The sequence below is a fragment of the Puma concolor genome, chromosome B4, assembly GCF_028749965.1.
Source record: "Puma concolor isolate L17-30 chromosome B4, mPumCon1.1.hap2, whole genome shotgun sequence".
Taxonomy (NCBI): Eukaryota; Metazoa; Chordata; class Mammalia; order Carnivora; family Felidae; genus Puma; species Puma concolor.
The window spans coordinates 8950124-8978050 of record NC_141673.1 but is presented as its reverse complement, the minus strand read 5'-3'; the positions used below and the strand labels follow the sequence as shown (position 1 = coordinate 8978050).

The 27927-nt window shown below is 41.5% G+C and overlaps 2 protein-coding genes across 7 annotated transcripts in view; one reads left to right on the top strand and one right to left on the bottom strand.

Annotated features, from left to right (window-relative positions):
• ENTHD1 (ENTH domain containing 1) overlaps window positions 1-13654 on the bottom strand; it is a 106881-nt gene extending 93227 nt beyond the window's left edge. For 2 of the 4 annotated variants that reach the window (XM_025926381.2, XM_086712212.1), the window contains exons 1-2: window positions 13097-13212; window positions 7844-8341 (exon numbers count right to left, since the gene is read on the bottom strand). In XM_025926381.2, coding sequence (XP_025782166.2) covers window positions 7844-8246 — 403 coding nt within the window. In that variant the 5' untranslated portion in view covers window positions 8247-8341; window positions 13097-13212. Of the gene's footprint in view, window positions 1-7843; window positions 8342-10986; window positions 11109-13096; window positions 13213-13429 lie in introns of those variants that run through there. The other 2 variants (XM_086712209.1, XM_086712210.1) reach the window with 2 other exon arrangements.
• The window catches only part of GRAP2 (GRB2 related adaptor protein 2), a 68290-nt gene continuing 53643 nt past the window's right edge, over window positions 13281-27927 (top strand). Inside the window, exons 1-2 of one of the 3 annotated variants that reach the window (XM_086712214.1) lie at window positions 13281-13748; window positions 19348-19487. The gene's annotated coding sequence lies outside the window, so the exon portion shown is untranslated. Of the gene's footprint in view, window positions 13749-19155; window positions 19488-27927 lie in introns of those variants that run through there. The other 2 variants (XM_086712213.1, XM_025926717.2) reach the window with 2 other exon arrangements.

Sequence of the window (27927 nt, the reverse complement as noted above, 5' to 3'; positions counted from 1 at the left end):
ACTATCTTATTGTACTCCACTCACTTTTCTCCATGTGATGATGTGAGATAAAACACCTACGTGATGAGATGAAGTGAAGCGAATGATGGAGACACTGTGTCATAGCACTAGGCTACTACCTGCCTTCTGAACCACGTATCAGAAGGAGGCTCATCTGCTTCCAGACGATAGTTGACTACGGGTAACTGAAACTGTGAAAACTGAAACCACAGATAAAGTGGGGACTACTGTAGGGACGCCTGGGTGGCTCAGTTGGTTAAGCACCCAACTCTTGATTTCAGCTCAGGTCATGATCTCACAGTTAGTAAGTTTGAGCCCCACACTGGGCTCTGTGCTGACAGCATGGAGCCTGCTTAGGATTCTGTCTCCCTCTCCCTCTCTCTGCCTCTCCTCCCCTTGCCATCTCTCTCTCTCTCAAAAATAAAATAAATTTTAAAAAATTTAAAAAAAAATTCCTGCCCTCATAAAACATATGTTTTAGTAGGAAGAAATAGACAATAAATAATAAAATAAAACATGCCCTACGTCAGATAAGAAAAGCTATGAAGAAAACTAAAACAGAAAGTGGCTAGGGCCTATCAGTGCAATTGTGGGATGGGGCTGATTTTTCATAAATAGGGTAGATAAGAGGCCTCACTAAAAAGATGACTTTCTCAGCGGAGATCTGAAGTATGTGAGAAAACAATGCAGGTATCTGGGGATGAACACTCAGGCAAAGGGAACGGCAAGTGTAAAAGCCAATCATGGAAACCCCCCCAAAAGTCTTTTTCTATAATTTCTTCTATTTTTATCTTTTTTTCTTTGCCTCTTCTTGACAGCCTGTATCTCAGGTAGGATCCAGCTACAGATCACTTGGATCACTACAATTTCTCTTCCGTTAATTTCTCAATACAAACTTCACTCTCTGCTTTTCTTTTCTGATACAATAAAATCATTCTCATTCAGTAGTTTTTCAGGTATCATATTTCCTATCTCAAGTCTTTTGCTTTTTTTATGACTTCCATTCAATAAAAATTTACTGAGGTCTAGTACGTGCCAAGGCCTGCTAGTAAAAAGATGATTATCACATGACATGTACCTTCAGAATCTAGTTAAGGATAAATATATACACACACGCACATATATAAAGTGGATAAAATATACTGTAAAAAACACCTCACTGATATTATGAATAAAACGCCACAGCAATTAATTCTTCCCAGTAAGGAAAAGAAGACATAGTCTGAGATATAGAGGAAAAGCCTCCTGAGCTAGGATCTGATGACTAAGTAGGAACTCAACAAACAGACAGCAGGAAACAACTAGTACAGGGAAGAAGAAACATCTTAAGTATCAGCACAGAGATGTGAAAGCAAATAATACATTAGGAATGCTTGGATGCAATGTGTTAGCTTAGAAGACTAAGGAAATAAGAGTAGAAATGTCGATTGGGAACATGCTAAGAGGCCTGACTTTATCCCAAGAGCCAGTGGCTCCCAAATTATTTTGACCACACACCCTATCAGTCACAAAATTTTATGCATATATCTATATCTATATCTGTATCTATATCTATATCTATCTATCTATCTATCTATATGTTTTTTTATGTATAAATTATGCCAAGAACTACTATCCTAATATATTACACTCATTAGGAAACAAATACAAAAAGAGAAATGTGTAAAATATAAAGATGAAATAGGTAATATTTTCCCCCAACAGAATTATTTTTCACTAATTAATATCTATTAACTTAAAGAATACTGTGTGCCAATGTTACCAATCAATAACCACTGTCACTTCCATAATCAACAAATGAATATACGATGCTTCTGTTGACAATTCAGTTCTCACTTGCATTTTTCTTGCTCTCTTCATGCTACCAAGTCATCAAGAATATTTTCAAAGCCCAAAATAGTATACATGTGCTTACTTCTTTGATCTTAAGCTCAGCTGTTAAGAAATCTGAAAAACCTTTACGATAGTGAATTTAAACATATCCAAATATACCATACCTTATAAAAGGTATAAATGCATAAACAAGCTTGCTTCCAATTTCATGCTTATCTACTTTATCTCTCAAAACAGCTCACAAACTCTTCAGAGTAGGGGCTGATCCTCTCTCTTTCCACTTAAAAAAAAAAAAATCATCATAGTGCTCAGCACAGTGATAAAATAGCTGCTCCGTAAAGTACAAAAATGATTACATTCCATTCACTGTTATCCAAAATATTAGGCCTTTTTAAAACTTAATTCTTAGGGATGCAAACCGTTAACCAGTATTTTATTTAAAAAATTTTTTTTTCAAGGTTTATTTATTTTTGGGACAGAGAGAGACAGAGCATGAACGGGGGAGGGGCAGAGAGAGAGGGAGACACAGAATTGGAAACAGGCTCCAGGCTCTGAGCCATCAGCCCAGAGCCCGACGCGGGGCTCGAACTCACGGACCGCGAGATCGTGACCTGGCTGAAGTCGGACGCTTAACCGACTGCGCCACCCAGGCGCCCCTAACCAGTATTTTATTTTAATTTTTAATGATTAATTTAATGCTCATAGAAGTTGATGCCTTCACAATTTTGAGATTAAGAAGCCTAGCATGATCAAAAACCAAGAAGATGTTCTCCAATATCATCATTAAACGTCACACCGGACCTTAAGTAAACACTTCAAAAATAAAGAGGATACACACCATGACCGAGTGGGATTTATACTAGGAATGCAAGGTTGGTGCCCATATGGAAATCAATCGATGCAATACACCATATCAACAGAATAAAGGAGAAAAAACACATAATCATCTCAGTAGCTGCAGAAAAAGCATTTGACAAAAGTCAACAGCCTTTCCTTATAAAAACATTCAATAGGGGCGCCTGGGTGGCACAGTCGGTTAAGCGTCCGACTTCAGCCAGGTCACGATCTCGCGGTCCGTGAGTTCGAGCCCCGCGTCGGGCTCTGGGCTGATGGCTCAGAGCCTGGAGCCTGTTTCCGATTCTGTGTCTCCCTCTCTCTCTGCCCCTCCCCCGTTCATGCTCTGTCTCTCTCTGTCCCAAAAATAAATAAACGTTGAAAAAAAAAAAAATTTAAAAAAACATTCAATAAACTAACAATAGAACTCCAGCAGGGCACGTGGGTGGCTCAGTTAAGCCTTGGCTCAGGTCATGACCTCACCAGTTCGGTTTGTGAGTTTGAGCCCTGCCTTGGCCTCAGCCTCAGGCTCTCTGCTGTCAGCCCAGAGCTTCTATCCCCCTCCCTCTGGGCTTTCCCCTGCCTGCACGCGTGCGCTCGCTCTCAAACTAAACATTAAAAGACAAAACAAAACAACTCCATCAACCTTCTGATAAAAAGCATCTATGAAAACCCACACCTAACATCATACTTAATGGTGAAAGACTGAAAGCTTTCCTCTCAAGATCAGGAATGAAACTGATTCTCACCATTTCTATTCAATGTTGTACAGGAGGTTTTAGCCAGGGCAATTAAGCAAGAAAAAGAATAAAGATGCATCCGCATCGGAAAGGAAAAGTAAAACTATCTCTGTGCAGATGACATGATATTGCGTGTAGGAAATCCTTAGGAATCTTTAAAAAAAAAACCAAAAACTATTACAGCTAATAAACAAGTTCAGCAAAGTAGCAGGATACAAGAGCAATATACAAAAATAACTCAAACGGTTGTATTTCAATACATTAGCAACGAGTAATCTAAAAATGGAATGAAGAAAATAATCCCATAGAGAATAGCACCAAAGAGAATAAAATACTTATGACTATCTTTACCAAAAGAAATGTAAGCCTTGTGCACTGAAAACTACAAAAGATTTATGAAAGAAGGTGTGGGGCGCCTGGTGGCTCAGTCGGTTGGGCAACTGACTTCAGCTCAGATCATGATCTCCCAGTCAGTGAGTTCAAGCCCCGCATCGGGCTCTGTGCTGAGAGTTCAGAGCCTGGAGCCTGCTTCCAATTCTGCGTCTCCCTCTCTCTCTCTGCCCTTCCCCCGCTTGCACTCTCTGTCTCTCAAAAATGAATACACGTTAAAAATTTTTTTTTAAAAGAAAGAAGACCTTAAATTAAAGGGAAGATATCTGGTGTTTGTGGATTGGAGGAACTGATGTTTGTTAAGATGGCAATATTCTCAAAATTGATCTACAGGTTCAGTGCAATCTTGATAAAAATTCTAGCTGCCTTTTTTTTTTTTACAGAATTTTTTTTTTTTTTTAAATTTTTTTTTTTTCAACGTTTATTTATTTTTGGGACAGAGAGAGACAGAGCATGAACGGGGGAGGGGCAGAGAGAGAGGGAGACACAGAATCGGAAACAGGCTCCAGGCTCCGAGCCATCAGCCCAGAGCCTGACGCGGGGCTCGAACTCACGGAGCGCGAGATCGTGACCTGGCTGAAGTCGGACGCTTAACCGACTGCGCCACCCAGGCGCCCCTTTTTTTTACAGAAATTAACAAGCTAATGCTAAACCTGATAGGGAAATGCAAAGGACCCAGAAAGGTCACAACAATTACTGAAAAAGAACAAAGCTGGAGGACTCACCTTTATTTCAAAATTTACTACATAGCTACAGTAATCAAAATAGTGTGGCACTGGCATATAGACATATAGATCAGTAGAACAGAATTGGGAGAATAGGAGGTGCCTGGGTGGCTTAGTCAGTTAAGCAACTGCCTCTTGGTCTTGGCTCAGGTCATGATCTCATGGTTCATGAGATCAAGCCCCACATCGGGTTCCACACTGACAGCACAGAGCCTGCTTGGGATTCTCTCTCCCTCTCTCTCTCTCTCTGCCTCTCTCCCGCTCATGCTCTCTCTTTCTCAAAATAAATAAATACACTTTTTTTTTTTTTAATTGAGGGTACAGAAATAAAACCTTACATCTATGGTCAACTATTTTTATAAGGGTGCCAGTATAATTCAATGGGGGAAGGAATAGTCTTCTCAGCAGGTAGCAGTGGGACAACTGGATATCTACACGCAAAAGAATGAGACTGGAACTCAACTTCACGCCATACGCAAAAATTTAGATCCAAGATCTAAATGGAAGAGCTAAAACATTGAAACTCTTAGAAAAAAAACATAGGTGTGAATCTTCATGACCTTAGATTAAGCAATGACTTCTTACATGCGACACTTACAGCACAAGCACCAAAGGAAAACAGACAAACTGGACTTCATCAAAATTGAATCGAGCAAGTAAAAAAGACAACCTAAGAATGGAAGAAGATATTTGCAAGTCACAAGATAGAGGTCTTGTATCCAGAATATAAAAAACTCGACACATAAAAAGAAAAAAAAACAAACCCCAACAATTAAAAATGGACAAAGGATTTGTACAGCCATTTCTTCAAAGAAGATATATAAATGGCCGACAAGGGCATAGATAGAAAGGTGCTCAACATCATTAGTCTTTGGGGAAACGTAAATTGAAACCGCAGCGAGATACTACTTTTCACATCCAGTAGGATGGCTCTAATCGAAAAGATGGACGAGAACAAGTGTTGTCAAGGATACAGAAAAACAGGAACCCTCTTACATTGCTGGTAAGAATGTAAAATGGCGCGGCTGCTAAGGAAAAGCAGTTACTGGTTCCTCAAAAGCTGAACATTGAATTGCCATATGACCCAGCAACTCCACTCCCAAGTATACACCCAACGGAACTGAAAGCAGAGGCTCAAACTGACACTTGCAGGCTTTTGTTCACTGCAGCCCAATTCACAAGAGCCAAAATGTGAAAACAACCCAAGAATCCACCATCAGATGAATAAACAAAATGTGGTTATGTTTACACAATGGAATGTTATTCAGCTACAAAAAGAATGAAGTTCACATCAAGTATGTGAAATGAGCCAAAAACAAAAGGCAAATACTATATGATTCACTTCCATGAGGTACCCCGAAGAGGTGAATTTATAGAGATAGAAGGAAGATTAGAGATTAGCAGGAGAGCTTTATTGCCCAATGATTATGGAGGTGCTTTTTTTTTTTTTTTTAAGTTTACTTACTTATGTTGAAAGAGAAAGTGAGCACGGGAGGGACAGAGAGAGAGAGAGAGAGAGAGAGAGAGAGAGAGAGAGACTTCCAAGCAGGTTCCACACTGTCAGCATGGAGCCCAGCACAGGGCTTGAATTCACAAACTGTGAGATCACGACCTGAGCCAAAACCAAGAGTCAGACGCTCAACCAACTGAGCCACTCAAGTGCCCCACAGTTAATGGAGTTTCTGCCTGGGGTTATGAAAGTTTTGGAAGTAGACAGTGGTAATGGTTGTGCCACACTGTGAATGTAATTAATGTCACGGAATTGCATGCTTCAAACGACAAATTTGGTTATTTACATTTTATCCCAATTTTTAAAAGTTAACAATATACCTAAAACCATAGGATTGTAGACTTTAGATGGGTGAATTGTCTGACATGTGAATTATATTGCAATAAAGCTGATTTTTAAAATGCGAAGAAAAAAAGAAAAAGAAACGAGCTCTCCTCAGGCTATAAAAAGGACATGGGAGAATCTTAAATGCAGACTGTCAAGTAAAGAAAGGAGTCTGAAAAAGCTACATCGTATATGATTCCAATTACATAATATTCTGGAAAAGGCAAAACTAATAAAGACAATAAAAAGATCAGTGGCTACCAAGGGTTCCAGGCAGGGGAGAAAGGAGGAACAGGTAGAACACAGGACATTTTCTTTCTTTTTTTTTTTTTTTTAATTTTTTAACGTTTATTTATTTTTGGGACAGAGAGACAGAGCATGAACGGGGGAGAGGCAGAGAGAGAGGGAGACACTGAATCGGAAACAGGCTCCAGGCTCCGAGCCATCAGCCCAGAGCCTGACACGGGGCTCGAACTCACGGACCGCGAGATCGCGACCTGGCTGAAGTCAGACGCTTAACCGACTGCGCCACCCAGGCGCCCCAAACACAGGACATTTTCAAGGCAGTGAAACTATTATGATCCTGGAGTGGTAGATACAAGACGTGCGTTTTTCAAAACCCACAGAACAGAATACCAAGAGTGAACCCTAAGGTCAACAAAGGACTTTAGCGAACGTGTTAATACTGGTTATTAGTCAATTGTTACAAATGTACCACACTAATGCGAGATGTTAACTGGAGAGGCACTGTGTGCGGATGGCGAAGGGTATGTGGGAACTCTGTACTTTCTGTGTAAATCTGTAAATCTTTTCTCTAAATCTCAAGCTGCTCTTAAAAAAGATCTATTCTAAAAATGTATGCTTCACACAAAGACTGCACTGAATTGTATCCTTTTCTCATGATTCATAAGACTATTCACTTTAAATGCTAATTATAATTTTACATTAGATGGGGAGGAAATGCTTGGTTTTTTTAGCATTACAGAATACCAGACGTTTCCAAGTCATCTCCGTTTGGTATTCCCCATAACTGTTCCCTACTTCACCTCCTCCTCCACCCCCGACAAAATTATTTTATGACCTAAATTTTTGTATTCCTATACTTCCATCTAGATAGTCTTTGAGGATTCTGGAGTCTGTGGAAACGCTTCCTTACATTTATGACTAAATTCCAGTCCATTATAATTGTGAATTACAGTGACCTTATTACACCAAGCTGCCATGCTTCCTGTCTTATTCACTTTGTTCATCTTCTACGAGCTATCGTTCTATTGGGAACCTTACGTGTGTTAGTTTTACACATTCCTTTGAAAGAAAATTGCTCTCTCAGGCACTGAAGAGTCAACACAAAGTCTTCTGGAAACTGTAACTGTCCCAGAGAAAGGGAGCTGATACATTTGAGAATAACTTTCCCCCAGCTCCTGCTTCAAAACGATCCCTTCCCAAACGTCTAATCTTTAGTGGCACACCATACACATTGCTTTTACCTTGGTCTTTTCCAGCTTCGTCTACGTGTTGAAAATCTTTTAGTGTCTGAAGTTTACAGAACCCCTCTCTGCAATGCTGGATAACTTTCTTTGATCCATTCTTGATGAGATAATCCATGAGCATAAGGGATTTATACACATGACGCCAGCTCTTCCCATGGTCACCGAGTCTCTGCCATAGCATATTCATAATCTCTGACAGAGAAATTGTGTTGAAAGTCAGGTCACTGATATCTAACATGAGAGAACTCGAAGGACCCCAAGGGTCATTGGAAGTTGCTTCCCTGACTTTTATTTCGGCATCTGAGTAATTCTTCATGAAGTTTTTCACTTGCCTCCTGAATGCCATCGGTAAGAAGTTTGAACGTGGGATGGGGGTGTGAGCAACGGAAAAGGAGTTCATATAATTGGTTTATAAAATTGAGAGGTAACTGGCCCCCCGTTCTGCTGCTCCCAAACACAAATGATTAATCTCCATTTTGACGAGGCATCAATTTCCTGCAAAGCAAAGCACAAAAAATAGGTAAGTGAAAGCTTTTCTGAGAAGTCTACAGAAGACCAAGTCAGTGTGAGAAATCTAGTTTTACTTAGAAATCAGCCCCTCACTTACAGGAGCCAGAATTGAGGGCACTATATAAAATTCTCCTAGGAGCTGTATGGGAAAATCTCTCACGAGGGATTGGCCCATATTATGTGAAGAAATATAGGTGGTGTTTTTAGTCCTAAACGTTTCTGCAGAAAAATTTCACTCAATCACTCAACCTCTTTGGCCAGAAATAAAATTATCTTAAAGCATTACATGGAAGTGGGCAAGTCGGTTTCAGAAAATGGAACTTGGGGGGCACTTGGGTGGCTCAGTCGGTGAAGCATCTGGCTTCGGCTCAGGTTGTGATCTCACAGTTCGTGGGTTCGAGCCCCGCGTGGGGCTCTGTGCTGACAGCTCAGAGCCTGGAGCCTGCTTGGGATTCTGTGTCTCCCTCTCTCTCTGCCTGTTCCCTGCTCGCTCGCTCTCTCTCTCAAAAATAAATAAACATTAAAAACAAAGAAAATGGAACTTGTGCTCTGACATCTCATGCTTAAAACTTGTCTTGTATAAAATAGTGTGTCCCGAAGGTAATTAAGACGGTTAACGACTGAGTCTTAGCGTCATCAAGTGACCCCGTGGTTGTATTCTTCTTAGAACTACAAGTCACTAGAATCAGATCTAAATATGTTCTGCTTTCTTGTTAATCTGAAAGTAGGGAGGGTTGTGGACTATTAACGCAAGGAGTTGCACCTCAGCAGACTCCACATCTAACTCAGGGTACCCTCAACCAATGTGTAAGGTTAATAAGGTCAAGGAAAAGGTTAAATTACTTTCTTTACTGGGCTTCGGTAAAGGAAATATGTGTTTAGGACTAAACAATGTCAATAGTGTAATTCAAATGGGGTAACAACTTCCCTAAAACCTGAAGTGATTATCAGTGGGATCTGTCAGATCCCAGAACAAGGGCGCACAAAGCGTGCCCACTGAGGTTGACACAAAATACGCTAAAACCTTAAATGGTTTTAAGGTTTTGAGATCTGCAGCCCCAAAACCTTAAATGATGCTTCTGATCAATTCACAGCTCACACGAAACCATTCCCTTCCTCCTTTGTCATTGCTTTGCATTAAGGTGGGTCAGTTGGTTTGCATTTTCCCTGGTGATTCACCACCGATGGCCGCCGAGATCATGTACTAAATTGATTTCGAGCCCTGACAAGCATCCAGAGCCAGTGAAGCCTCAACGATCTATAATCAGATTTTACTAGAGAAACGGCACACACACAAAAGAAAAACATTAAAATCCATAACAAATGTGTCTTGTTTTCAGTGTTGTTTTTCCTCCTGGACCTTCACAACTCCCAGCTCAGGTTTGATAAATTTCTGTGTGTGTATTTAAGGAAGACATAAATTTTCAGAAGCAAACTAAATGAGTTATCCCTTCTTTTTCAAAAAGTAAGAGAAGGGGATAATCAACTTTTTTTTTTTTTTTTTTTTGGTAAAAGTACAACACATCCTCAAATAAGCAAGATAGAAAATGTATCAGTTTAATTAACATTTCTCCAATATTAACATTTAATTGACCATCATCAACCCTAGGAAGAAAACAATAAGTTGTCTGTTTTTACAATTTTCTGATTTTCTCTCGTTTGCACTTCAAACACAGGCATTTTTATCTGACTCATTCCTGCAGCAAAAACCAGATTTATAATGTGTTTCAATAAGCTATTAAAATTTTCAACCATGAGGGCTTTCTTTTTCTATTGTCCTTTTTTCCCTTCTACCAAAGCTCAGTCAATGCAGAGATGCACTGTGACACTGGCTTAGAGCAACAAATATTGATCTGTTTCCTCACAAGTCTATTAAAAAAAAAAACCTGTTAGAATCATAACCTGCTGATGAACAACAGTCATCAAACACGCTTGTTTTTCCTTTTTTTTGGCTAGCTACCTATCTATATTTTGGAGGAAGAAAATCCTAATTTTTTAGGTTTTCCTATATTCTCTAAACTGTATTTGAAAAATGCTTTCTTAAATAAATTTTCTGCCCCAGGAAAGTATCTAAATAATTAACTTCAATCCAATAGGGCAGTTTAAAATGGATGTGCTTGACATTATACTGAAATTAAATACATTCCCCACCATTAGTAAAACCCCGAAGAAAAAAGTCTGGCTAGGTGAATTACTATCATTTTACTAATGCATTAGTACTTTATGACACGACCAGAGAATATGTAAGACACCATTCTGCCATTGGTTTCTTTTCAGATTAACAAGTTCAGTTGGTGTTAGTTGTAAATTGTATGTTGGTTTTATGTGTTTTAGACACCGGACTACATGCAAATGTTCAGTTTACTCACACCATCAGAGACTTGAGATAGTAATTACGGTGATATGACATCTGAGACAGAAGTGATGCCTGAGAGGGTAAATTTACACACCTGAATTTTGGTTGTCTGGCTACCCTAACCCCTAGAATACTTAGAAACGGAGGGAAGAAAGATACTCTATGTCACAAAGCTGGGTCACCTCCTCCGGGAGGCCTTCAGCAAGCACACTAACTACTTAGATCTTCCCAGAGACTCTTTCTCCACCAGGTTCATTTCCTTCATGGCACTTACCACGATCTGTACTTGTGCACTTGTCATTTGCTTTCTTCACCACCAGACTAGAAGCTCCGTGACGGCAGGGACCATGACCATCTTATGTACAAGGCAGTATAATCCTATTGCCCAACAGGTACCTAGAACATAGTAGATACTCGAGAAACAGGTGTTGAGTGAATGCCCAAATGACTGAGTGACTCTGCTTTGGGATAAACCTGCATTGGTTCCACAGTTTTGGATTATAAACATGATATTTAGAAAAATATATTAAAGGGGCGCCTGGGTGGCGCAGTCGGCTAAGCGTCCGACTTCAGCCAGGTCACGATCTCGCGGTCCGTGAGTTCGAGCCCTGCATCGGGCTCTGGGCTGATGGCTCAGAGCCTGGAGCCTGTTTCCGATTCTGTGTCTCCCTCTCTCTCTGCCCCTCCCCTGTTCATGCTCTGTCTCTCTCTGTCCCAAAAATAAATAAAAACGTTGGAAAAAAAAATTAAAAAAAAAAAAGAAAAATATATTAAAGTTCTGTAATTGTCGAGTAAAATCCTAGAGTGTGGAGCAAATCTTTTCAAATTAATCAGTAAGTATTTCTTGAGTATCTACCATTGGTACTGCTTTGTGGATGACATAAGAAATCTAAAACATGATCCCAACATGCAAAAACCACTGTCTGGTTAAGGGGCTTTTTCCCTTAAATAATTCCAAAATAAACAACAGGATGAGGTAGAAAAAGTCTCTCGGTTCTCTTTTTAGAGTTACCCACTTCCACAATGCTTTGGCAAACGCTGTTTCCTCCCCCAACTTTACCTTAATCACAACAGGAAATCATGTAAGCTATCAAGGGACATTATGGAATTCAAACCCAAGGTTTTTTCTCAGACTTTTGAAGGGTAATGCGGTGCCTCTACCATAAGTTACATGATAACCACAGTAAGGTGGGGGGGGGGGGGGGGACGCTCGGAACAAACAAACATTAACATGACTGCAAAAACTTGTTCATATTTGGAATAAATAAAGGCAAATAGCTCGCTTCAATTCAGGTCTTGCGGCCAAATGAATTGAGGGAAAAACTGGTCTTCAAAACTCTTTGGATGTCAGAATCAAGAACAAGGGATTGAGAAGCCGAAAAGGACTATACCCGACGACCTAGGACAATAACAAGGGCAGCATCGAAGAGGCTGAGCGCAAGCGGCATCTGGAAAGATGCATTTAGGGTAGTGCTACGAAGAGAGTGCTATAGCTTCTGCCTTTGGACTTAAGTTTACCCAGGAGAAAAAAAAAAGTTCTGGACAAGACTGTCATGGGTGAGTGACTACACAGAATACCGAGATGGCATTAAGAGGTGTTACCGTTTTGATGGGAAGAATGCAGCAAGAGGCAGAGAAACCAACTTTTTGGAGCCCTCCTGTATGTTCATTAATTCAATCAACTGTTAGCTTTCTAGTTTACCACGTAGCAGACTCCATTCTAAGAAACGGGGGGAAGATGCACCAGACACAGACCCCTCCTGGAATAAAGGGCTACTCTTTTTCGAATGCTCACAATGTACTCACACCTCACATACTTCATCTCGTTAATTAGGGTTCCAAAGGCCTGGATTTGAGGTCCTGCTCTGCCATTCCCTAATTAAGGCTCAACAACTTCTCTGAGCCCCTGTTCCCTCATCTGCAGCATAAAGAATAATCACCACACAGAAAGAACTGTCGAGAAGAAGAAATGAGATGCTCCAGAAGGGTGAAGGCTGAGAGAGAATCAACTTCCTGTAGACGGGGTCTTTCCTTGGCATCCATTTCTTCATTCATTCAACAACCACTTCAGAACGACCACTGCGTGCAACGCAGGCCCTAAGTCACATGGGGTCACACGGCTGAACCAGCCCACTGACTGCCGTCGGAGAGCACGCAGTTTACTTGGAGGGGAAGGCTGGGCCACACAGAAGCTTCTAGAAGGAGGGCGTGACATGATGGCGTCACACAGCGGGGGAGCCTTCCCTCACGCAAAGCATGGTGGCCTCGGCCCCCTAGCGCCCACGCCCACGCCCACACCCGCACAGCGACGGCACCGGCCTGGGACAGGAGGCCGGGAGCAGCCCCTCCATGCCCGCCTGCGCCCACAAACAAGAATCTACTACCTGAGGGGAGGATCCAGCCACCAGCGTCGGGGCCTTTTTCTGCTCAAATTCAAGCCCCTCGTTCCCAGGCTGATCGCCTCCTGCGGCCGGGCGCCAGCGCCCATGCCTTTCCCCACTTCCGCTTCCTCACTTCCGGCCCCTCACTTCCGGCTTGTGGGAGGTGTGGTGCCCGCTGCTCCCAGGGCGTCCTGCAAAAGGGACGGGAGGGGTTAAAATGATCCAACTTGGGGCTATCAAGTGGGATGAAGGCAAATGTCTGCATTTAACAACCCACGGGGCTATGATGCTGCCCTATTCCTCCTTTCAAAGAGAAGTTTTTACAATTTGTGTTACCGATGTATTTTAACGGACTGGATCCGGCACCCGCAGCTGATCTCCACCTCAAAGGAGTGTAATAATGGTAGTTTTCCAGGGATGAAAAGGGCAGTGTGTGTGATGGGCAGTGACAGAGTGCCTCCAGTGAGAGCTTCGTGTACCGCTGACGCGCAGTCGTTGAAATATTCACCCGATCTTCACGGAGCGCCCACTGCGTGCCAGGGATCCCGCTAAGCTGTAAGGACATAAGGACCCAGAGAGAAAGAATGAGTCCAATGCTGCCTGAGTTTACAGACTAATGGAGGTGACAGGCACCGTCACAGAGGATTGTGACAAGGTATGTATCTGGTAATAAGAGAGGAGAGAGCGTCTAATTCTGCCAAGGCGTATTTAAGGGCAGGTTTCACGGAAAGCTTTACATCAGAATCTTAAAGGATGACAGGGAGTTCACTGGATAGACAAAGTGGAGGAGCCCATTAGAGGCAAAGGACACATCATGTGTAAAGACTTGAAAGCTGAGAGAGCCTATTATCTTGGTCAGGCTTCAAGTACTGCAGTTCCTGTGGCTTCTCAAAGGCTATTTGTGGAACAGCAAAGGTAGATGAAATGGCAGTGGAAAGTCAGGTCATGAAAGACCTTGTCCACACTGCTAGGTGATCCTACCTGGTAGGCATTGAAAATATAATCAAGCCCATGTTTTCAAAGACTATGCCAATATTCCACCAGGATGGAGGGAATAGACTTAGACAATAGCAAAATTCTTCACAGATGGAAGTAACTTTGTTTTTAGCTCCTACGACTTCAATCATAATTATTATTTTAACAGATCTCATGATCAGTACTGACACGTAGGTAGGTAATTATAATCTAAAATGGCAGGAGATATGAAAGAAGCTAGTGTGTTTATAACACTGCTTAGCTGGCTATCATTTAGAGGAGTGAGGATAGTAGCCAGGGGGAAATTAAAAAGGTAGCCTAGAAACAGATTGTTCAGGGCCTTGAATGCCATGCTAAACTGTTATTCTATAAAACAGTGGGGGACAAACAGCAAGTATTTTATATAGTGAGTGATAGTTTATGAAGATTTTTTTTCTAGGCATATCTTATGTAAACTTCAAAGGAACTCTGAAAAGTAGGTATAATTATTCCATTTTACAAATGAGGAAGTTGAGTTTGGGGAACATGCATTCATTCTACATTATTGAGCACCTGCTAAGGGCCAGGCACGATGTTGAGCTACGGGAATACAAAGAAGTAATAGTCTAATTAAAAAGACAAAAATAAATTAGCAATTATAATAAGTTGCTGTGATAAAAATGTTTGGGGAGTAAAAAAGAGGATTTGTCTAAATCTACATAATTAGAGAAGTCTTCCTGGAAGAGCTGAACTTGAGCTGAGTTTGAAGGAACAAATAGGTTACACAAATTGCCCAGAGATATTCAACTAGCAAGCTGTTTGGCTGGAACTTGACCCAAATTTTCAGTGTCCAATCTATGCCCTTTCCTCTACCCCAAGGACCAATTTTTGGTCTTTGATGTTGAGCTCTATTGACATTCTTTTTTTTTTTTTTTTTAATGTTTATTTATTTTTGAGAGAGAGAGAGACAGTATGAGTGAGGGAGGAGCAGAGAGAGGGAGACACAGAATCCGAAGCAGTCTCCATCCAGGCTCTGAGCTGTCAGCACAGAGCCCAATGTGGGGCTCGAACTCACGAGCCGTGAGATCATGACCAGAGCTGAAGTCAGACGGCTACTGACCTAGCCACCCAGGCGCCCCTCTTTTTTTTTTTTTTTTAATATTATTTTCAAGTAATCTCTACACCCAATGTGGGGCTCGAACTCACAATCCTGAGATCAAGAGCCACATGCTCCACCGACTGAGCCAGCCAGGCGTCCCTCCATTGACATTCTCAGTCACAAGTCTACCTGTTGCAGTTTGAAAAGGTTGGATCCCAGTTTTTCCTTTTCAAACCCATTCATTTCCTCCTTTTGGAATGGATCTTTGGATGTCTTTGAAAGGGAGTTGATTAGGTTCAGCAAAACTAAAAAGTGTTCTCTACCTAGTGGAATTAACTTCATTAAAGTGACATAATGTGAGAGGCCCTTCTCTGCTTTCTTCCATTTGGGGGCACCATAATTTAGGTGCAGTACTGTAGCTCACCAAATACACGGTTTTACAATTATGACTTGGTGTGGTTTTTTTCCCCCCTGAACTTGGAGTTTTGTAAAAGTGAACAGTTTTCTTCACTTGGTTTCTAGGATCTCGTTGCTTGTCATCTCCTTGGCTGGTTCCTTCTCATTTCTCTGACCTCTCAACTTTGAAGGGGTCTGTTCTCTATCAATATTCATTCCCTGGGTGGCTTTATCCAGTTTCATAAATTTAAATACATTCCATCTCTCTCAACAACTCTCAAGTTTTTATCTCCAGCACTAACCTCTCCTGACCTCCAGACTCATATCTGTCTTGACATCCCCACTGGTCTTTCTCATAGACATCTCAAACTTAATATGTCCAAAACCAAACTTTGGATCTTCCAAGCTTGTTCCCCCATCTCAGTGATGACACATCCTTGCTTCTCACTTCTCAGGCCATGAACCTTGGAGTCACCATTGACACCCCTCTTTGTCGCCCAGATTTCACATCTTATCATCAGCTCACCGTTAAATGCAGGGTGGCCACCAAGTCTGGGTAATATGAGGTTGGTAGGTGATAAATGGTTCATCAATGCCACAGTGTAATTCACAGTAAAGTAATAATATTGATGTTTCCAGACTTTGTGGTCGCCCTGTATATTCAGAATCCACACATTTCCCACCACCTCCACTCTCTACCACCTGTCCTAAGTTGCTGACTTCTCTTGCCAGGACTTTTGCAGTAGCTTCCTAACTGGTCTCCCTGCTTCTCCTCTTGCTCCCTTATGATTTAATCTCAACACAACAATCAGAGTGATGCTTCTAAAGCCTAAAACCCAAGCGAGATCATGTAACTCCCCAGTTCAAAATCTTCCATCGGCTCCTGTTTGACTCAGAATAAAACCATGACCAGCAAGGTCCCATGTGTTCGGGCCCCTGCTCTCTCTCTCACCTCCATCCTGACTCCTCTCCTCCTCACTCATTGTATCAAGCTCGCTCCCACCATAAGGCGTTGCACTTGCCGGTCCCTATACCTGCAAAAGCTATTTCCCCAGAGAGCCATCAGCCTGGCTCCCTCACTTTGTTCTGGACTTAGCTCAAACGTCCTTTGATCTCCCAATAAAATTGCAACCCCCACCCCCCCAACGTCAGCTACACTCTCTCCAACCCTTGCCTCATTTTATGATTCTCTATAGTAGTACAACCATCTGATATATGTAATTATTTCTCTGTCGGCCAGAAGGTAAGATCCAGGAGGGCAAGGACTATGTTTGGTTCCCTGCTATATTCCCAGCACTTAGAACAGGCCTAATGCAGAGTGGGTATTCAAACTTTATTTACTGAATGAATGGAAAGAGAATATCTGAATCTGTACTACTGAATGAGAAGTACACCCTTTACCATAAAGGTAAGTTAAACATAATTATGTACAAGAAATTCTGATATTAACAATGACCCCTCAAAAGGAACTGCTGAAATTTTTTAAATGAGTATGGTTTTAAAAGAAAATTTCTCTATTATGGAGAAGTCCAGATTTCACATATTCTTGAATCCTCCCAATTTTGCTGATATTTTCGGAGTGTCCCAGGATTGTGCCAGCATTCTCGCATTAGAGTCTTTATTCTTAGCTTCTGCCTTTGCACTTGCTCGATTACAGAGCATCCATGAAATAGATCAGTAGAGTGGCCTCACTCTCCTGTCAGTATGCTCTATAACATGTCTGTTGATCATTACTTACTATTGAGATAACTTCTCTTTTTTTGAGATTTTCCTGTTCTGCATTCCGTCCCACACTTGTAAGGGAAAGGGTTCTATTCTGTTCCCCGAGGGGTAGTACCCTGTGGAAAAGCAGCTTCCTCATTACAGTGCAAGCTGAAAACACCCTGATACTTCCTACAGTATCCACTTGTCTATCCACTTGTCTTTTCTCCTTCCTTCCCACTCTCACTGTTCAACAACTTCGAAACCACTGACTTGGGATAGGACTGTGACCAGAGGATTTCAGTGTCTGAAAACTGGCTATGAAGCTACTGAGTATAATGATGGAATCCAAAAAGGTCCTTAGACCATGAAGACTGAAGAACACTAAGGCCAACGTTGAGATGTTTATTGTTCTAAAGTCCGTGACCTGCTGTTACCTTTAAAATTCTATCTTAATAACCTGTGGAAATAGTGGGAACTCTGATCAGACACAACTTGCATTATTTAACAAGCTTGCATTAACAAAAAGAAAATCCTGGATTAAGAAGTTGGGAGTAGCAAATGACCTCCTTTAACTCATTCAATAAATATTTATTGAGCACCTACTGTGACCAAAATATGCTGATGATTCCAAACCAGATTCTTCTTTTCTATTTCAATAAAATTGCTGAGCAATTATAACCAAGGAGAACTCCCCCTCCCAAAAAAAGGAAATTTCAAACAAGATTTAGGTACAAGGGGACGAAAAGTTAAAAAAGGATATCATCTCATAATGTAGCGTGAGTCTAAATTTTAGAACTCCAAACTGAGTCTTATTTTTCTTATTATTTTTTTATACTTATTTTTATTTTGGGGAGAGAGACAGAGTATGAGTGGAGAGGGGCAGAGAGAGAGAGGGAGACAGCGTCTGAAGCAGGCTCCAGGCTCTGAGCTGTCAGCGCAGAGCCTGACGTGGGGCTTGACAAACTCAAAGAACGTGGGGCTTGAGATCATAACCTGAGCCAAAGTCAGATGCTCAACCAACTGAGCCACCCAGGTGCCCCCAAACTGAGTCTTATATGATTCCCTCCTTCTTAGCCTTCAAGGAATTAATGCTAGGAAGAGCCTGTGAGCCAACATTTCCCTCTTTCTCTTGGGCCTAGTCCCTAAACTCTGACTGGTATTACGTAGCAAGTAGCAACGTCTCTTATTTTGTGCAAAGATGCAGCGTTGGCAATCCATTTTCTAGCAAGAGCAAAGAGAGGAAGAGGCCTTCACAAGCTGCACTTGGTATGGGAACCTACTGGGGAGGGGGGGGGGGCGTTGTTTTTTGTTTGTTTTTTTTGTTTGTTTTTTACAAATTTTAAGGTTAGAACAAAGGAAGCTAAAGGTGACAACAACCTTAGGTCAGTGAAAAACCTTTAAATCCTAGAAGTCCTTTAGCCCAACCAACTCAGGAGAAAGGGAAATCTCAAAAATCTAAGTAACCAGTCCCAGCTCGTGCCTGACTGGCAAAACTGGGGTTGGAACTAATCCTGGCTCAAAACTGCTGCTTCTTTTGCTTTCTTTCTTTCTTTTCTTCCCCCCATTAAGGATAATGTTATGGACTAAGAAGAATATTATGGGCTGAGCGTACTAAGAAAGCATTTTTCGCTGGGATTTTAACTTTGTGAGTGATCGCAGGGTGATATTAAATAAGTTCCCCGGAGAAGTCCTAATTTTTCTCTGGCTTCTTCAAGGTACTAAGAGAAAATGGGAGCTTTCCTTCAGAGCAGCAGCAGCTTTGTTGATGGATCATCGCTAGGATTAGAGATTTTCTTATGTGAACATAATTGTTCGGGGGGGGGGAAATTGCTAAAATTGAAACCAAGCAAAAAGAAGCAAAAGTGTTTCAGAGAACCTCCTGCATTTTAGTTCAACTCTGGCAGCAAGAAAACAAAACCGCATAATCTAAGGCTCACGCCCAACTCTCTGTAGCCCTTGTATCTGCTAGTTCCTGTGTGGTTTGCCTACAGACTACAGGGCTAACGGGGGGGGGGGGTAGTTTGGAGGAGGGAGTAAGAAATAAGGCAGAGAAGGAAGCACTATTAATGGATCTGTGAGCTTGTACCCTGTTTTAATGCAGTCCTTGGAAGACACAAGGTGGACCTGTACTCTGACATGCAGTAATTTGGCGTGAGACTTCACCTTCCTTCTTGCAAGAGAGGATTCTATTAACTTGGTGTCAAAGCCAAGACATAGACTCAACCTCTTCTCTTCAAAAAGGTATGTCATTATACAACACCGGGCCATATACTCTAGAGATCTCGAACAGTTTTACAATTTGCAGCATATTCTCTGTGAGTCAAATTGAATTAAAATGAATCCCTTGGGCTCTCTAAATATTGCTTTTTCACATTGTGGTCCATCAGCAAAGGTCTGTGAATCTTTGGCCTTCTCACTGCTTCTGGTGATGGGGTTCAATTTCCAGCAAAGGAACTTGTTCCTTACCTAGCCCAGCACACAAAATTCTCCACTAATTGGCTTCTGAGCCACCCCAGGGAGAGACTTGAGACCCATTACAGAGGTGAAATCCTCCCTTTCCACAGTCAGCATTCAAGCCCTGTTGAAGGTGGGGATGACGGGCTGTGCAGAAATGAGTGAACGTTGGCACGATGGGGCCAGGATTGCTGTCTTACTTACATTTCTATTTCTCTTAATATTCATCTTCCCTTTACAAAGAACACCACTTTGGATTTCTTTACAAAGAGAAAACTTTACAGTGAAATAGGTTTTGAGAGAATATCGTCAATCTTTGTCTCTTTATTGATAACTAGCGCCATGTCCTTAGGATGGTGTCCAGTTCAGGCATCGAGTCTGAAGACAAACTCCTTTATGCTCTCTGTCCCAACTGCTCCTGAAAATGAGGGTTGAGTATACCTACCAAGGATTCCCCTAACTTAAAAATACCGTGTTTACGTGCCTGGAATGAGGCCTTGTTACTAGCGTATGTGTAACTTCATCTGCACGGTACTGAAAACACACATCCCCAGATAAATTAAGAGGGAAATGTTTAGGGTCTAAAAATCCAATGGAAAAGATCGCATGTGCTCATGTTATGTCGTCTGAGGGTGGGAATCCTCAGGCCAAAGCATCTTTTGTTCTACACGACTGCATTTATCATCGACTGATTCGTTCTTTAGTTGGGTCACCTTTTTGTTTGTTATTTTTGGTTTCAGAAAGAACATTTAATATAAGCAGATTCTGCTTATAAGTAGACCCAACATTGTCTATAAAACTTCATGTTTATAACATAATATGAAAGCAAACCTCTTTACAAAAGGATCCACTGTTAAACAAAGAACACCATGTAAATCTAGAACCATCTAAGTGCATTTAGATTTCAAGTTTGAAAAATGATTATTTGGACTCTTTTCAAGAACTTTGTTTTTTGTAGACAGAGGCCTGTGTCACTGAATAAAACTACCTTTTTAGACTGGACTTGGAGTGTCTCTCATGTAGTAAACAGGAATCTTATTTTCCCTAAATTGTGATAGGTTCTTTTTTAAAATGACTTTACTGACACAGAGGGGAGGGAGGCTATCAATTTGCTCACTATCAATATGAGTAATACCTCCATTGCTTATATGATATTCTTCTGAATATCTTCTGCATCTTAGGTCCTGATGAAATTCCTTTCATAAGCCTAATTCAGTTGCTCTTCATAGAGCCTACTTCATAGGGATACTATAAGAATAAATGAGTTCGCACAGATGTTAAGTGCCTTGGGAAAAAGGCACTATGAAAATGCAAAATTATATCATTATGGATTATTTCTTTGAAACTTGGTCATTGTCTTTCCACTTTTATATAAAATATATGTCCCCTACTGCCTGAAACCATCTCCTTTAGAACCGCTGCCTTCTGGAAGAGGTGAAGTTGATCTCGATTCCCACAAATTTCATGATTCTCAGAGAATAATACCAATTCTTAAACAAGTAACAGTTAGTTGCTGCTGGATTCATCCTAGGGATAGACTCTTCATTTTCATACCCTCGTGAAACAAATTCAAAATTTGGTCAAGAATCTTTGAGACCTAAGTTATTTGAATCAAAAGATGGGGTTGATTGGCCCCCATTTTGTCCATTTTGAGTATTTGCTAAAGCATATCTTGATCTGTAAAGGATCAGCACAGCCTCATGTGTCTCCATCTTTCTCTCCCTGTTTCTTTCTTTCTTTCTTCCTTTCTTTCTTCCTTTCGCCTGCCACTTTAAAATTCTCAGGAACAAAATAAATTTAACAAGTAAGCATTACAAACATGTATTGGGCATTTGCTATGTATTAGACCCTGTATTAGGCACTGAGCTCTCTTCAACAATGTTAATATTAGGTTTCAAGAAGCTTGAGCCAATAGACAGTCAGTAAGCAATTTTTAAAAACACTTTTCTTTTTAAATATGCATTCACTGACAAACATTATAGAGAATGAAAAGAAATTATTACTAAGTACAGGAAGATAAAAGTCTTATATGCTCTCCAAAGATGATGTAAGACATTTTATGAAGAAAGTGAGGGAAATTGTCCAAACATAAAGAAAAGTTGAAGTATTAGTATAACGAATACCTCTAGACTCGCCTGCTAGGCTCACCAACTGCCATCTTTTTACCATATGTGTTCCATCCTTTTGGATTTCTTTCTGAAGTACTTGTAAGTTGCAGACAAAATGACACTTCACTCCTCAATAATTGGGTACACATCTAAGAATAGGTACATTCTCCTATATAACCACAATACTAACATTATACCTAGAAGATGAATTCTAATTCCTTAATATCATCTAATATTTAGACCGTATCTAACCTTCACCATCTGACCTCCAAACACCTTCTGTACCTTTAAAAACAAAGTAGGATCTAATTTTTATAAAGAAAAGCACATTTTACAATCGGCCTTTACGTCTTCTTGTTTAATAACTGGATTTTTTTGAAGAGTTAGACCAGTTATCTTGTAGAATGCCCCATGTTCTGGATTTGTTGTTCCCTCATGGTGTCATTTAATTTACTCCTCTGCCCCCTGTATTTCCTGTAAACTCCAAGCTTTGACTAACACATTGATTAGATTTCGAGTAAGCGTTTTTTACAGGCTGCTCCATATCACATCTCATCAGGAGGCACATAGTGCCAGGTTGTCCGTCTATTTGGGATTCTCAGTTTGATTATGGCTCAAGGTAGCGACCTCACTCCAGGGAGCTCTCGTTGTAAAGGTACTTTCTCCACCTTTGCAATTAACGAGTTACCTGAGGAGGTGACCGTTGGTGCTGGGGTAGCACCTTAGTTCCCAACAAACTTCACCTGATGGCATTAGATGATAATCCTTGCCAAAATCAACTCTTCCACTGAGGGATCGTATCCATGTTTTGTACACTTTGAAGAAGGATTAGACCCACAAATTCGTCACTTTTAGCAGCAATAGCAGGCATTATTGAATGTATACATCAGGCAGTAACAACTACAACAACGATAATAAGGAACATTTACTGGGTGCTTGCTGTGGGTTTGGGGCCAATCCTCCAGGTACTACCTGGGCCAGGTGGGACAAGCTAGTCTTTCTGTGCCTTCGTTTCTTAAGTTACAAAATGAGAGTAATAACGGTACCTATCTCATCGCATTGTTTTGGAAACTAAATATAGTTGACTCGTGAACAACATGGATTTGACTGCACGGGTCCACTTACGCTTGGATTTTCTTCCATAATTACAGTACAGGACTGTACATGTATTTTCTTTTCCTTTTGATTTTCTTAATAACATTTTCTTCTCTCTAGCTTACTTCATGGTAGGAAGACAGTGTATGACACACAGAACAAGCAAAGTTGGTGTAAATCGAGTGTTCATGTTATTGGTTAGGCTGCTGGTCAACAGTAGTCTATATCAGTAGTTATGTTTGGGGGGAGTCAAAAGTTAAATACAGATTTTCTTTTTTTTAATTTCTTTTTAAATTTTTTTAATATTTAAGAGAGAGTGCACACAAGCGGGGCAGGGGCAGAGAGAGAAAGGGAGAGAGACAATTTCCAAGCAGGCTCCACGCTATCAGTGCAGAGCCCAACGTGGGGCTCGAACCCATGAACTGTGAGATCGTGACCTGAGCCGAAATCAAGAGTCGGACGTTCAACCAACTGAGCCACCCAGGCGCCCCTAAAAGTTATACACAGATTTTCGATTGTGTCCCAGCCTGCACGCTGTTCAAGGAGCAACTGTAAAGTATACATGTGAAGTCCCTAAAATGGTGTCTTTCTGAAGACAGGCACATTTAATGAGAAGTGACACAAATGGAACCAAATGGGAATCAGTAACAGGACCTGACGCCACCACCACCCAGGTTTTAAGTTCTTGTAGGTAACTGAAAATCTGGGAGCCAAGATATATTTTAGGTTTTGTTCATCTGAATGATAACAGTACATTAAGCATAGATGAGGATACTTATTGCGTTTACATAGCTTAAGGCTCTGTATGAGAAACTTTCAACAAAAGATGTCACTAGGAACTGAAAAATATAGAACCATGAAGGACTAGGAAGGAAGCAAACAGAAAGGAATAATACAAGAGGGAAGTTATGAGTCCGCAGAGCCCTGGGGCAGGAGATGGTATTTTGATATAGTCAAGAGGGGAAAAAACTCCCTCTTGTTTTCCACATTTCTGTACCGTATAAGATTTTACCACTAAAACACAGGAGGATAGCCATTGTCAAATTCATAAAAGCTCCCACTGGATTTCTTTATGGGACGATGGATGAGTCTTACAAGTAGGTAACTTCCCTGGTTGGGTATCTCATACTCTCAGATATTCCAGAAGGCAGTCTCTGCTTCTGAAACAAAGAACTGTACGCAGAAAAGGCCTTAAAACCAGTGTCCGGCCCTGCACCTTCATCAGCATTACAAAAGGGTTCCAGTCCTGTCTTCTCCACTCCCTCAATTGCCCTACAGAAAGCTCTCAAGTGTAATTTTCTAAAGAGAACTGAGAATAAATGAGAAAAAAAAAAAATCCAACATTAATAATGTTTTTACGCACTTCGAACACAGCCATTGCTAAATTGGTTCTGCCTTTTTATGTTTTTTAATGAAAAGCAGCCTAATTGATCAATTGGTCATGAATAATACTTTTCCATTTGTTTTTCTCCACGCCGCTCAGCCTTCCAGAACCACGGGCGTAATGCGGCAGCCTACAAATGGTTTATGATTTGTGTCTTTTGTCTAGTGCTTTATGGGAAAATACTGGAAGCAAACTGCTGAGAACTCAGTAGGAACTCAGTAAATAATAAGTAGATAGTTCACTTGTTGAATATGGCTTTAAAGAAATCTCTTTTCAGATAACCAGGAAATATTACAAGGGAGGTACACAAGTAGGAAAAAAAAAATAACAAAATCCCTGGTTGATTGGTCATTTGCAATTTCTATTCACTGGGGAGTCTGGGTAGCCGAGTGGGTTAAATGTCCCTCTCTTGATCTCAGCTCAGGTCATGATCTCACAGTTCCCAAGTTCGAGCCCCACATCGGGCTCTGTGCTGCCGTTGCTCTGCCTGCCTGGGATTCTGTCTCACCTTCTCTCTGCCCCTCCCCCACTTGTATACACTCTCTCTTTCTCTCTCTTTCTCTCTCTCTCAAAATAAGTTAATTAATTTTAAAAAATTTCTATTTGTCATTTTATAGGCCATAGGTTTCCCGTCTTTTATGGAGCAAAATGTGAGGTCAGATTAGCTTTCCTCCCCTGAATAGATTTATGTTCTAAAAATACGGATTATGGGGGGCGCCTGGGTGGCGCAGTCGGTTAAGCGTCCGACTTCAGCCAGGTCAAGATCTCACGGTCCGTGAGTTCGAGCCCCGCGTCGGGCTCTGGGCTGATGGCTCAGAGCCTGGAGCCTGTTTCCGATTCTGTGTCTCCCTCTCTCTCTGCCCCTCCCCCGTTCATGCTCTGTCTCTCTCTGTCCCAAAAATAAATAAACGTTGAAAAAAAGATTTTTAAAAAAAATAAAAATACGGATTATGGAATCTCCAAGGCCAGCAGGAAAATCTCAGCCATACTTTAAATACATGAATACAGTCAAATTTGAATACGTCAGGCTTTGAAGTTGATCATAAATACGTTGATATCCGTAGCACATAGATTCTTACTGGCAGTGGTAAGGTAGGGGTCGGAAGAGAGTGTCAGCCACACATTTAGAAACTGATGGGAGCCATAGAAACTCCTCAGGGAGATTTAAAAAAAAGGGGGGGGGTGTCTAGCACTCATCCATATGCAACTTTATACAGAGTTTCTAGTGTTTCATGAATTCCCCTGGAGTCTACACATATATCCTCGACCAGAAAATTTTCCTTTATCTGAAGTTATTTTATCCTGAGCCCTATAAAGTCTTTCAGAAGAGTGTGCACACATTATTTCATTTGATCTTTGAGGTAGACACACCACATGTTTTACCTCCAGTGTTGCAGTGTGGGAAAAGCAACGCTCTAGAATTTAAGTGACTCTCTCAAGGTCATTTTGCTAACATCCGCCAGGACTTAAGACCAAGGCTGTGAAGTGGATACGCAGGGCTCCTTGTACGACACCGGTCCGGGCACAGCATTCTGGGGACACAGGAACCCTTGATGGGCTTCTGGAGATCTGAATGCTGGCTCTCCTAGAAACTACCTGCGTGACTCTAAACAAGGCCTCGTAATCTCTCTGGGCCTCAGTTTCCTTCGCGGTCAAGTGAGAGGTTAGACCATGTGCTCCAAAGCCTTTTTGGTTCTGTTGCGAACTACTTGACCCCCCTGGGTCTGAGAACAGAGGGAAATGACCTTTTCTGCCATAGATGGCAAGACCTTTCACCCTTCCCTGGAGGTCACACAAGCTGGTGTCCAGGTCACGATGGGTCCCTTTGCAATATCAAATCCCGTTAGAAGCTATAAACATAATAGTGTTTTTGTGGGCTGCTTGCTCATTGTTCGGCTGGTTGCTTCATTTCCCTGCAGGGCTGACTGCCTCGCAGCGGATTTGCTCTCTGTGCTCTGCCTCAGACAGACATCCCGTGATTATTTATTATCCCTGTTGGTTAGTTCCGAGTATAATATGGAAATAAATAATGATGATGGACTTATTTGGGGCTGATAAACCTTATCCTTCTATAAAGGTTATTCCTCTAGAAAGACCTAAACCTTCCATCTGATTTTTCATTATTAAGAACTATTTCCTTTAACGTCCCTGAAATGTGCTTGGAAATCGGAGACCCGTGAGAGGCCTGCAGCGCTGAACACAGAAGCCCTGCAAGTAGAAAGGACGTGACCGAGCCTTTTACTTGGGGAGATATCTGGAGAATCTTTGGGTCCGTGTAATTAGGACAAATTCGCGTAAGCATTTGTTTCAGATTTATAAAAAATGTCCGTCGCATATGCTGCCAAGGACACAAAATCCATGATGTAGTCCCAGCTTAATTCTGAGTCTCTCTAGGAAGCTAAAACAAGCAGAAAATTCTCATGCTCCCTGTGTCAGTTGCCAGACAGACCCTGAGAACCGAAGGTCTGCTCCGCGTAGCAGGAACCGCCCTGCTCTAGGCCTTGGGACTAGTCTGAGCCTAGTACTATTGACAGGGCTAGGCCGGCCACCTCAACCATCAGGAAGGTTGCCACAAACCTTTATTTGTGATGACTAGCCAGAGACACGAAATCGGGGGCCCTGTTGCTCAGTCCTTTTGCTTTGTGAGTTTTCTCAATGACCTTCAGGCTGGCGAATGGAGTTCTAGCACCTTCGTACCGAGAAGTATATAATTTGCTCAGTAGCGTGTCAGGTCATTGACTGTGGGAAGAAACACTGTCCAGCGATGAGTGCAGTCTGCTCTTTGCTCCTATGTTCTGTGCTCTTTCCTCAGCTTTGTGGATGACCCACCGTGCCCTATCCCCTCCTCTGTCCTTGAGTGAAACCACACCATTCTTCAACCTGCTACACAGGACACTTAGGAAGTGACATGCATTGTTACCCCGAAAGCACTTCTCTACCTCTGACATAATATGAATATGCAATATCTCATTTATAAAATGCATAAGATGGTGCTTTCTTGTGTAGTCAAACTCCTTTTATGGCATTTCTATCTCTTAGACCAGTATTGGTAAGTAGACTACTAATTCACTTCATCGACTAGGTCTTGTATGATGGTGACACTGGTACCTGGTAAATACCCAAATAAACAAAGAAGGAGAAAGTGTAAAGTCAAAAAAATGCCCTAGCTGGAGAGCAATTCCTAAGACCTGGAGCCAGGCAGATGGTGCTCTTAGATAGAACGTTTTGGTTTTTTTCCAGCACGGATACACAGTTTTTATTTTTAAATGCAAGATGTAAAGGGCCGCCTGGGTGGCTCACCGGGTTAAGCGTCTGACTCTTGATTTAGGCTCAGGTCATGATCAAGCTCACGTAGGGCTCCGTGCTGGGCATTCTCTCGCTTAACATTCTCTCTCTCCCTCTCCCTCTGCCCCTCCCCTGCCTGCGCAAGTGCACACGCAATCTCTCTCTCTCTCTCTCTCTCTCAAAAAATAAATGAATACATAAATAAAGTCCATTAAAATGCAAGATGTAGGGGAAAAGTAAGATTTACTGCTCAGCCAACTTTGTCAGCTCAAATTATTTCATGAAGTAAAGGGTCAATTAGGTGCTATTATCATCAAGAGAACAAGCTGTAATGCTCTGTCATATAGATGCTATA